Source organism: Pleuronectes platessa, chromosome 15 (assembly GCF_947347685.1).
Source record: "Pleuronectes platessa chromosome 15, fPlePla1.1, whole genome shotgun sequence".
Taxonomy (NCBI): domain Eukaryota; kingdom Metazoa; phylum Chordata; class Actinopteri; order Pleuronectiformes; family Pleuronectidae; genus Pleuronectes; species Pleuronectes platessa.
The window spans coordinates 16120642-16133426 of record NC_070640.1 but is presented as its reverse complement, the minus strand read 5'-3'; the positions used below and the strand labels follow the sequence as shown (position 1 = coordinate 16133426).

The window sequence follows — 12785 nt, the reverse complement described above, 5'->3', positions numbered from 1 at the left end:
TGTCTGAATTCTCCTGTTTAAAGTGATACTTCACAATGTTTTAGTTTTTTTTTATCTGTTAACTGATCATTGATTAAAACTGATTTTAAAGTTACATGTATTTCTAAATTTAAGAAAAAATTAAATTGACGGTTTGAACATGGCTCTCCTCAATGTTTCAAACCGCCTTCGACAATTCAGGGCAAATGCTTACGTATGTGTAAACTGTGAAGGATTTTTGTCTAAGCCCCGCCTCCTACCACAGGGTTATCCAGGGCGAGACACTTCATCCAAACATGTGGATATATTTTCACTATCTTCACTGAAATAAATGTATAAAATGGGTTATTGCGGAAATCAGGGATAGCTGCCGGAGGGGCGTGTCCATGTTTGATTGACAGCAGGTGGCAAGCCTATCCCCTGCTGGGAAACGGGTGGCTGAGTCAACTAACTTGGACTGTAAAATTCATGTCACTGGCAGAGAGTGTGTTCTCAGCAGATATTGAATAGGGAGGACCACAACAGCATCTAAATGGACTTTGACATGTGCACTGTGTTCACTGTGCCACAGATGATCAGCCAGTTGGAAATGTGGCCTGCAAACTGGTGTTGGTAATGCAATTTACCCTGGTGAATGTTTGCTTGTGACAATTCTTCTGATAAACAAGCCCATGGGTCGTCTGTGCTGATGTGTTTATGTTTTATTGTTAAGTGAAATCTGGAAGCTGTAGTAATCAGGACAGGAACAAAATATAAAGTCAGGTGACGTAGTGCTGACAGTGACAGAGGAGCAGAGGTCGGAGTCGATGAACAGGTGAAAAAGACACAAGGTCCAGTGTTAATTCCAGATGACTGAAAATTCAATGTTGCAAATGGTGAAAGTTAACTTTCACTTTCAGGTCTTGAATCAGCATCTGTGTTCAGTCTCAAAGTCAGCTGGTGGGTGTCTTGGTTTGATACTGGCCATTTTAAAGAAAGTTTAAATCCTGAGGTGAATGAGGCCCTGTGCTGTGGTGGATGTGGCAAGAGAGCCAAACTGAGTGGTGGTGAAAAGATCCCATTCACTACAGTGAATCGCTTCAACACTGTTTCAAAACAAACAATAAACACTGAGTATAATTTAACTGCACTGCAATTTGGCTGTCTGGTTTTCATTTAGAGTATTTGACTATGGTTGGCAGTGACAAAGTAAAAGTGTTTGTCTGTGTTACATCACATAAGAATCTTGATTAGCTTAATGACAGTCCTAAAAAGTTGGCATCTATATCATAAACTCTAACGCACACAATAAATCATGGTACGACAATTACACAGCGTACATCAGGGTGAGTGATCATTTTTCATTTTTACGCCCTGGAGGGACTCTAACTTTTATGCGCTGATAAGATACCACACAAAGCAGACACTCTGGGAAACCCGGCCGAGAGCTTGGGCAAATGAAAACTAACGTGAGGCTGAAATGAAAAAGCAACACAACCTTTAACCACTGGGGAAAAACAGCATTAACCCTGAGCACAGATATGGCTGGCGGTGGATGCTGTTGAGTGTGGCTTTACTGAATGACAGATTGAGGATGGATAAGGCTAATATCATCCAAAACGCTAAAGCATGCCTCTTCTCTCCGTGACAGCCGGATTACTCAACCACGCTGTGAGCCTTGTGACAAACTCCCAAGTAGAATACAAGGCACACTAAAGCGTATCATAGTTTATGTCAGTACAGTTGTTTTGCAAATTGTGACATGGTGACGACATTTCCCTCTTAATTAATCTCAGTTGTTAGAAGCACTTCTTCAGCAAAGCGTATAAGTGCTGGCTATTTGGCCTTTCGGAGGAGTTTCTCTTGTCATGTTACAGATCAGCAAACGAGTGAATGAAATGCGTATGACATCAGAGTAACCCGACACAACATCCGTGGAGTTTTATCGGAAATAGATAAAGTCTGTCTTTATAACAGCTCCGCGGCTGCAGGGAAATGCAACCAGCGCAGAGGAGAAAGATTTAGTGTGGAGCTGGGAAATGGGGCGAGCTACACAATATCTCCCCGTCAACAATCCGGAACTGAATACATTAACCACAAAGAAATGGTGCCCGACGTGATTTGAAGCAAATGGAATGCAGAATAAAAATAGAGAGATACCTAATCACATGCATAATGTCACCCACATAAAGGCACAGAGGAGCGCGCTATACACAAAAGTCTGTCTTTAACAGACAGATCTGTTGATTCCCCCCCCCCCCCCCCCCTCCCCCCCGTCTCCTCCTTTTTCCCTCTTGTCCCATTTCTCCTCGTCAGCAACTTCCGCGTAGTAGTAAAGTAGAAGAAACTACAACAGCAAAGATGATTTACAATGTCTGACAGTTTATTAACAGATATAAAGCTAGATTCAGCAGATTCTTTCTGTTTTCCTTGACGAAGTTAGGAGACATTTCTATGGGCCAGGGAAGAAGCTCGAACCTTTTGGCGAGGATCTAAATAAATGGGCAGATCCGTTTTTTCTGTCTGTGTGTTATAGTGGGGCGGTGTGGCCAAGGGGGTAGAGCGGGCGTTCTCCAACACGGAGGTTGCCGGTTCAAACTCCACTCTTCCCCATCTGCATCCCGAAGTGTCCTTGGCAAGATACTGAACCCCTAAGTGCCCCCTCATAAATGTTGAGTGTACTAAAATGTAAGTCGCATTGGACAAAAAGCGTCAGCTAAATGCCATGTAATGTAATAATAGTAAAAACAGGGAAAAGGCACTGTACACCTATGATGCAGAACATAGATCTTTTATGATGTTATGATTAAGTATTAAATGCTTTTGGGTCATTATCAAACTCGCAGGAGTACATATTAAAAATGACAGGCCTCCAAAATTGACATGATTAATGGAAAAAACACTGACATGGCGAGCTAGGGCGTAAGCCTCGGAAGGGGTGTGTGGTCTCAATGTGCCTGAAGGTAGAATTCAATAATCTTGTATAGAGAACATTCCTGACACAATACTCACACAGTCACACACAAAAGGGACAGCTTTGGATTCGGATGATATTGACAAACACCAAGAAGCCATATGGTCCTTGTCAGAGTCTCTCGAGCACTTCCCCTCTCCCCTCTCTCTCTCCGATGAGCCGCTGCAAGCCGAACAAACTCTTTCCCCATGTCCTGACACTCTGGCACCGATCTGGCTCTTGGAAACGCTGAGCCTAGAGGAATATAGTGACTCAAATTGTTTGGATAATACTTGCAGTGCACTCGCCACGGTCTCCCGACTGTAAACACAATCCAGCTGTCCCCAGAGTGTGATACTTGCTCACTCACTGATCTAACCATAGGCCAACTGGGATAGTACAAGGGAGTGGAGACAGGATGGGGAAGGGGAGCCTATCACGCCGTTCACAGACTGTCACAGGCAATTGGAAATAAACACAGATGTGTGGCTATGGATGAAGACTATTTACAATGTGTCAATGGTTGTCTATCAAACAATATCACTCCTCATTCATACAAAGATATAATGACAACTTTACATATACTCCACTGCCACTTAGGATCGTGTATTGCATTTATCCACAGCGACTACAGACAGGAGGCTGTCAGCAACGGTGACAGATATTTGAAGTAGGGAACCGTTAGTTAATGGGCAGGGGCAGGCAGAGAGGGAACCTGACCTCCGAGAATCCGCCTCTCTCTTAGCGGCTCCGTACGTCTCCTGCCTGAAGCCGCTCGCTTCCAGCCCGAGATTATAATCAAAGAGGAGCAGGCGGGGAGACGAAGCAGGGGTCCCACCTCAAGCTGTCAATCTCAAACTTCGACTGGGCTGCGCATATCCCATGATCCACTTCAGAGAGTATGGTGTTACAGTGAACATGTCTGTCATGTTAATGCATTCGTGTAATTAACCGCAAGCCATCACATGATTTCCAGTGGCTTTCCCTCAAAGCTGCACACGTTTCGGGTGGTGAGACAGAAACACTCAATGGAGAATTGTGTGTTTTATTATATAAGATAAAAAGGAAAGTGTAAGAGATGGAAATAAAAGCTATATATCCCAATAAAGATTTGTGGATTCTTTCTTTCTTTTTCATCTTCTATTGCTCAATTTACTCATACGTAAGCATGTAATTAGGTAGATGTACTGTTTATGTAATTTGATTAAATAATCAAAATAGTATTCCACTTATTTAGCATTGCAGTCTTGTAATGTTGTTGGACTCTTTATTTTGAGCAGAAACAGATATCATCCGGATAGCATCTTCTTTTCAGCATATTCTTTTTCCTTGTCAAATAATCTGGCATCTAAATCACCCATAATGCAACCTGCCCAGCAAATGTGGTCAAAGATTGTGTGTTATGCAGCTAGAAATGGAGGATGTAGCCTCAGGCAGAGATGAAGGATGAGCTTCAGATATCTGCTCAGGCTAAATCCACACCCATGTATTTATTTTTTCATTTTTCAATGTTGTAGCTACTATCTTGTAGTGACAACTCACCAACATGTTTCAGACTTATTAACTGATAAGTGACTGCAATTATCAAAAACTACCAGTGACGGATTTACTGCAGATTGATTAACTGATTACCAAATTGCTGCGACTGTGCAGACTGGAACATGTATCGCTTTGTGTTGGAGATCTGGCTTGCAGCTGTTTTTTGTAATTCTCTGTGGGATCTGCCAAATGTGCCATGACATGACTTAAGTGTTCACTCACAGGGTTGATAAAGACGGCTGAAATGTCGATGAAACTACAACAGTGACGATTATTCACAATGTCTGCCAAGCTATGAACACATATTAAGATAATCAGCAGATTCAGTTTGTTTTCCTTGACAAGAGAGAGACACATTTCTATTGAAAAGTGCCTTATGTTAGAGAAAATATATAAAATATCAAGGTCTGATATAATTACCTCCACCAAGGAGGTTATGTTTTCACTTTGTTTTTCTGTTAGTTAACAGGACTATGCAAAAACTACAAGATAGATTACCACAAAACTTGGTGGAAAGATGCGCTATGGGAGAGGGAAGAATCCATAGAACTTTTGTGAGGATCCGAAAGAATGGTTTTGCTTGTATCCTAATTAATCTACAGACAGATGGAGAGGGGGTGTCTCTGCCGTTCACGTCATACTTTCATAAACACGAGCAGTGGTGTGGCTGTATAGTTTTCTTTCCCTGCATGTGGCTCATTACTTCATCACTGCAGCATTGTGGGCTAACCATCCGCTCGGCCGCAAGCCTCGCTTTCCCTCAGCAAATGGCAGCGTCCAATTAGTTTAAGAATAACATTTATTCCTCTCTCCCTTACTGAACATAAAAATAGGTCTACTATTCAATAACCTTTAGAGTACACAGGCTGTGACTTTGCCTTCACCTCAATAAAGCGCTCCATGATTGAATCAAGTGGCCGAGGTCAATAGGACATATGTTCATTTCCCAGGGTCCTCCAGGATCCCCGCGGGCAGGGGGAAACAGAAAATATGCTGAGTGTCTTCTGTGACATTTATTGGAAGGGAACTAAGTTATATGTCTTTTTTTATTCTCTTTCATCTCTTTCACTTTCAGAGAGGGCTCCACTAGCCTGTGTCTGTGTGTGCACGTTGTGCTGGTAGCATGTTGTGTGTGTGCGCTTAGCATTTCAACCCCATGGTCACGCTCCAGGCACCGGCACATACTACATCTGTCATTGTCTCTACCACGTCACCTCAATTTTCTGCAAACAAGTTTCACTCGTGTGCGTTGAAGGACAGATTCTTCTTCTCCTCTATTCTCTGTTTCCATCTGTCTCTGTCACTCCTTTCCCTCGCCCATCACTTTACATCTGTCAGTCTCCAACACAGTCTATTGTCAGCAGTATCCCTACTTTTCATCATCTCTACTTTGCATGACTTAAATCAAAGTGGCAGGAGAAAATGATACACTAGTAAATTATAAACTTGAATTCGGTTAAGACTTTTATAGGTAATTTATTTCCCACTGTGGCTTTCACATTTAGTTTGTCAATACGGGATTAAAAGACCAATGCTCAGAGGCAGGGGTGAGCGCCGGGCTTTTGTGTTATATACGGTCTGTGAGACAGTTTGATTTGGCCTGCAAGGCAATGCATTGATTCAGAAATTTAAAAAAAAAAAAAAAATCAAGTCACAGTTTGCATTTAGTTTTTTTCTGCAGTTAAGAGGTAACAATATAGAATAATAGCTGTTGCATTGCATTGCCACAAGCATCATGGAGACCATCATCAAAAGAAAAGGAGTTGCGGAATGTCACACTTTCCATGAGATACGTATAAGACAAATGTTATTGCTGAGTTGAGCTGTTGAAATGAGACCATCTCAAAAGGTTTGCATGGACTCACTCGTGTAGTTTTTGGGTCACATTCTGTCAGAAGCAACATTAAACAGGTTTTAAGGTGTGAGCTAAAAGCTAAAAAGATATAATCTCATTTAGAAGGAGAATTTGTGAATGAGCCTCGCTGCCGCTCAGGAGCTCGTACAACTGGACAAAGCTATTCCTAAATGTCAGTTTGCCTTAAAATAATATCACAGAGCAGAATAATGATTTTGCAGATGACATTGAAAAAACACGGAAAGACTCTTTGGCCTGTGGTGAAACAACAGACATAACAAGAACCCACAGATTACGTGCCGTCTAATCGTGGCTATTTCCCCTTATTTGAGTCACCGGCCCTGTCATCATCACTACCATCTGACATCAGAGGTCTCCTCAAAGAGAAGCAGTTCCAGAGGTTAGTGTGAGACATATGTTCAATAATTTATTATGGGCCTTGATAGGAAATGGATCCCCTGACTTTCCCTAAAGTCAGGGGATCAGCAGTCATTTGGATGCATCATCTGGGAGCCCTGAAAATATGTTGAAAATGTCACGGCAAGTGATAGATACTGATATTTTGTTCTAGACCTAGGTGGTGGATGGACTGACCAACAGACAGGCAGCAATTGTTATAGCTAAAATGTATTGATTATAGGGATTTAGTCATGTTGCAGTTGTAATGCTGATTTCTGTAAATACAACTTTAATAATATAAATTATTTTATTGTACTTTAGAATTAAAAACTGAATCCCAATAAACCATATTTAGTGCATCTTGCCACGAATAAATAAATAAATGATTGATAATTTATTAAGCATATGTTTCTATGATAGCATTTTATGATGGAGATACAGCCTCAAATTATTATAATAGATATACTTCATGTAGCATATGGTGTTAATTTAATAGCTGTTCAGACTTCAAATTATTATCTGGAATATTGTTGCAATTCACAAGTTGGCTCTATTATTAGACGCTTGTCAGTTTGTGTTATTGCCTCAGTAATTTTTGAGTGACAAATATAATAAGTGAAACATGATGTTAATTTGATGAAAGTGAAGTGCGCGTGTGCACGGGGCTGTAAGTCAATACAAATTATTCAGACAGAGTAACTTACTGTGTATCACACAAATGTGGATGCAGGTGCCGCCACATTAAAAAAGTAAGGCAATTAAAACACAACACAGAATTAACAACTGACACTTTAACAAGACAAGATAAATTATTTGACACGTGTATCGACTGTTTGGAGTCAATCCTCCTTTTAACACTCCCCAGTTCCTCAGTCCTTTCCTGAACTCCCTCTGTCAGCCGCTTTCACCAAAGGGGATTCGGTTTTACCCTCAAGCCCCAGGGTGACCCATGAATCTGCGTGACCTCTGAGGGATGAGGCAGGGAGACATAACTCATCCAGGAAGCCTCAACAAGTCCGCTCTGTTTTTCCTCTCCACCTCAAAACCTGGCAGTAAATTTACTGAACTCCCAGTAATAAACTCTCCCCCTAGAGGGCTTAGCTTCTCAGGGTAGGAGCGCTGATCTAGCATTACCATCTTACCATTTGACCATCTCTTTCATTATAATTCAAAAGGTGAAACGGATACTAGAGGGTTATTATTATTCTAAAACCTTCGCAGAATATCTCCTCAGGAGACCGGGGCCTGGGTAGAGCTCCGCGAGCTGACGCAGCTGAGCCGACCAGGGGATCGACAGTGAAGGTTGGGGGATCTACGCAGCGTGCAGGGGCTTGGGTGCAGTTGTTAACCCTTAACACCATCACTTCCTTATTTCCGTGCATTCTTCACTCCGTTTACCAGTCTGCTCACACTGTTTTTGGACTTGGCAAAGCCCCTGCTCTATGGGGACACACACACCATCTGCACTCACCCTATTCTGATGGTCGTAAAACCCTGACCTTTTACCCCCTGCTTCTCCACAGGCTTCATTCCATCACATACAGTTAACCTTTACACACATGCGCACATATGTTTGGTTGCTGCAAGCAGCCCGACAGATTCCTGCCTGTGACATACTGCAGTGAAAGGCTGTTTATCTGGCAGTGGCACACACTTGACTCTTTGCAACTCTGTGATTCAGCGAGTATAGACACCGTCACCTGTTGGGAACATGCTGGGCCCTGGTTTAAACCCTGGGACCAAAGCAGACACACAGCTGTTGCCGTGCCTGACAGGTGGATGGCACTGGGAACTTCCACCTGTCCCTCAACCATAAAAACGAGCCATATTGTAAAAAGGTAGCAAACCAAGGCAGGCCAAGTGTGAAGGCACTCAATATGTGATGGCAATAAGTAAACATTTATTTCCACCTTTAATTATGTGTTGCTTTAACACATCACACAAGTGGTTATGTAAAGGTTTCACTGAGCAAATACTTCAGACTTTTGGATTTACAAAATAATCCTCATTATTATATCCAGCGCAAAATATATTTTGTGCTATCATTTTGTGCAGAATTCTTTTATCTGGATATGTGTATATTTTGCCTGTGTGTTAGAAACAGCTTCTTGGTTATTTCTAGTCAATTTAGATGTATATGTTAGATGCACTTGGTAAATACACCCTGCTAAAGTGCATGTGTATTGCATAAGATTGAATGGAATAGCCAAAATAAGAAATAAACATCTCTTAGTACTGTGACACACACACACCACCTCCCACCGACACACACCAGCAGGACTTACTGGCTACTTCCAGCGACGCATTGTGACTGATCGCCTGGCCCAGATAGTTTCGGGCCACGCACACGTAGCTGCCGTCGTCGGGCTTGCTCCGCCGTCCGTGGACAATGCGCAGGAAGAAGAGCGACCCGCTGGGCAGCAGCATGCGGTGCGATCGGGGGTTGTCGCGGTCCGTCTCGACGCGCTCCCCATCTTTGGACCATTCCACCGTTGGGGTTGGACGGCCCTCGGCCTTGCAGTTGAGAGTGGCGGGTTCCCCTTTGGATACAATGAGGTCGGAGGGGTGCTCCACGATGCGAGGAGGGAAGTCTTCCTGGCGAAGACGAGACCCTAGAGAGTTGGAAGAGTGCAAAGGTGTTAAAACAAAGATGACGATCAGTTTCAAGTATTCAATTTGCAGCCAAATTAGCCACATAACACACGCCAACAGAACACAAGAAAACACACTGTAAATAGCCATTCTGAAATCTATCAGTCACTCCCTCCATGCAATAAAGAGGAGTACTAATCAAATCGAATCAAAACAGCAGCAGCTCTAAAGGAATTAGATATGGTGCATTAGTATAGCTGCGCAAGTGCTCTGTATTAGAAATAATCCAGTTTGACAATATAATTACCTTCCAATCACAAAGCATTCATAAAATGTTTTTCGCTTTTGTTTCAGCCGTTGGAACCTCATGAGGCATTGGAAATTGAAAAAAAAATAAAAAGACAATGCTGACATGTTAAGTCCTCAGTAAGTAATATCTTTCAAAACATGTCTACCCTCAAAGCATTTGCAGAGAAATACGTGTACTCTACTTTTTTTTTTTGATAAAAGCTCCCAGGCTGAATTCTAATGGGATTACAGTGTCTTGCTGTGTGGTTCCACCAGTGTGATATTTTAACAATTTAAATATCCAATAGTTTTACACGTCTCCTTCTAGAGCTAATATTGCAGGAAAAGCATACATTCCCAAATGCATGATGTGTGGGTGTATTTTCACAGTGGAGTTCATAAATGACCAGGGAAATACACTTGGTGGAAAATCTAATATTACATCTATATCTTGTGGTATTTTTTCTCTCCATAAATGTCTTTTTCTGATATTCAAGCAAACGGGAAAGGATGTCCATCCTCAGCATGAGCCATCACTCTGCTGGAGTTAGTCGTGTGCATGTGTGTATACCCACTTGTGTGTGTGTGGGTGTGTGTGTTTCTTCGTGTGAATTTATTTTACTATTCCGAACATCTGAAATTGTTAAACCGTGCCATAGAATCAATACTTCCAGTCATACCCACACTGACAACCACCAAATAGCCTCTAATTCCCTGCCACACAGTTGAGATGTCAATCATGCTCTTCTTCATGGTCTCGCTGTATAACAATGAGCTCCCTGTGAAGCAAAGGACAAAGAGAACCACCCTAATAAGGTCCAGGTACGATGCTGCAATGCCTCCATATATATATCTAACATTCCATCCCTATCTTTCCAACCCCTTTACACAGCCAGGTAGCCCACCATTAACCACGACCAAACGTCCAAACACAGACCCCCCCCACACTCGTTTCTCACCTCTTTCCCTCCAGTAGTGTACAAATGCAGCAGAATCTGTTGTGGATTCTACAAAGGAATCGCATGTGTTATTGTTTTGCAGAATCTAGCTGGCAATGCGCCCGCTGTTGTGCTAACAACACACACACACATGGAGAGAGCGAAGAGAGGCTGGGAAGAGTGTCGGAAATGTGGCATTAATGTCAGTCATGGAGTCACTGTTTTACTTGCAGCTGCAAACACTAGCCTTATCCAGTCTTCAGCAGGTCATGCTTTAATGTGCCAATGGCCCTGTAAAGCAGATAATCACTACCGTGCTCGACAGTGATGAGCTCCTACACTCACCGCTGCAACCAATAAATCCGACACAGACAAGTGTTTACCCAGAGAGAGCTCCTCGCACATGACACGGGCGAGATTTCGATCATCTCGGTAGCACGGTGCACTTTTGTGTGTTTGCACAAATCTGCATTAACTGTATCTCCCGCAAGCTTATAATGGAAAATGTGATATTGTTTTAGAGGTGGAATTCCCCCCCCCTTCTCCACACAAAAAGTCTGGTGCATGATAAGTGCACAGTCCTATCATACATCTTTTTTATGGTATGATGAATGCGTGTGTTGCATCCAAAACCATTTTACCTGGAAAGTAGCACTCAAACTAAATCAATGTGAATTGGTGAGATTAGCATTTCCACCGCCTGATTATAACATTATCATTATTTCTTTAATTGGTTTAATTTGTCTCTTCTTGCTTTAATGTTAAGTGGTCAACCTAGCTAAAATGGTACATGCTAATGAACTGAAAACCCAAACATGCTCAGTATTTATTATTATTTTATACTAATGCAGTACATAAGAAAAACATGCTCAATGCAGATAGGATTCATAACCTCCGCCAATTAGGTTTTCACATCTATCTGTGTTTGTTTGTTAGCATGGCTGGATTACGCAAAAACTATGGATGTATTTCCACAAGAACTGGTGAAAGGATGAGACATGAGCCAAGGAAGCACAAATTAAACTGTGGCGCTGTCAAAGAGGCGCTCATGCATCCTCCCCAGTAAAAGAGTAGATGAAGAGAATTGACTTAAAACAAGGAGCCAGCACTTTGATGTTGTAGCGGGGCTTTGAGCATAATGCTAATGTGACGACGGTGTGTACAGCTCATACTATTTGATGATTACCGCAAATCAGAAAGAAGGCTTATATGTGAGGCTGATGGTGATGTTATGTATTTAGTGATTAATAAAAAATAGTGGATGTGAAGATGGAAGGTAGGGTTATAAGGATTCCTCCTCTGGACACCATGAATACCTGTGATAAAGTGGTGACCTAACCTATGTTTCCATACATTTTTTCAGAGCTGCAGAGCAATGTACGATTGGTCTCTTTAAAAAAAACTGTATAAATGTATTCAATATATTTTTCATCAATAGCAATATCACAAAAGTTATTGATAAAATGCTTTTGCATCGTGCAAAGAGATATAGCACATATCTGATCTACCTCAGATTCGTAAAATATTTAGCTTTTTATCAAGTGCTTGTCATTCTGTGCCAAAAAGGTTTAAAACCACAGCCTTCAAAAAGAGACATTTATGAAAACTGATATGAATTTCTGCCACGCCCTATTAAAACAGCACAAAGCCTCTTACCGGCAGTTGATGCTGAAAGACTTCTTAATAATTTAGAAAATGGGGGGAAATAATCCTAAACCACAAATTAACATTTAGCCATCAAAACTAAAGACAAAGAAAAGCTAAATCTATATTTAAATACAAATATAATTCAAGGACAATTTGACACACTGTCTAGACGTTTAAAAGTATTACAGAACAATATAAACAAGGGGGGTCAATGTGGCCGTCGGTCCCTGTTCACAGCCCGCATGTTGCTTTCCTTGTTCTTAATTGTGTTGGGCTGATGCCTAAGGGTCCATGCAACTCCCTAAGCTTCCCTGGCATTACAGAAAGGCAATATCAGCACGCCACAAGTGGGCCCCCAGAAGACCAGGTTTTATCTGCAAAGGGCCAGCAGCCAGCATACAATCAGCATGCAAAAACACGAACACAGATGCACAATGGAGAACATACACACTAAAAGGTCATTTGTAGCACCTGTACCCCCTACAAATGTGTTTTTTTGTCTTCCTGTCAGTCATCCCTGAGGCAGTTATGTTGTTCAGTGAAGATCTAGGTAGGGAAGGCGGATGAAGAGTTTCAAACACAAAAGAGAAATGAGCATGTCTGTAGTTTAGTCTCA

At 41.9% G+C, this 12785-nt stretch overlaps 1 protein-coding gene across 1 annotated transcript in view; it reads right to left on the bottom strand.

Annotated features, from left to right (window-relative positions):
- The window catches only part of LOC128457597 (roundabout homolog 1), an 82125-nt gene that overhangs the window by 51900 nt on the left and 17440 nt on the right, over nucleotides 1–12785 (bottom strand). The window contains exon 2 of the mRNA XM_053442373.1: nucleotides 8990–9316. Coding sequence (XP_053298348.1) covers nucleotides 8990–9316 — 327 coding nt within the window. The remainder of the gene's footprint in view (nucleotides 1–8989; nucleotides 9317–12785) is intronic.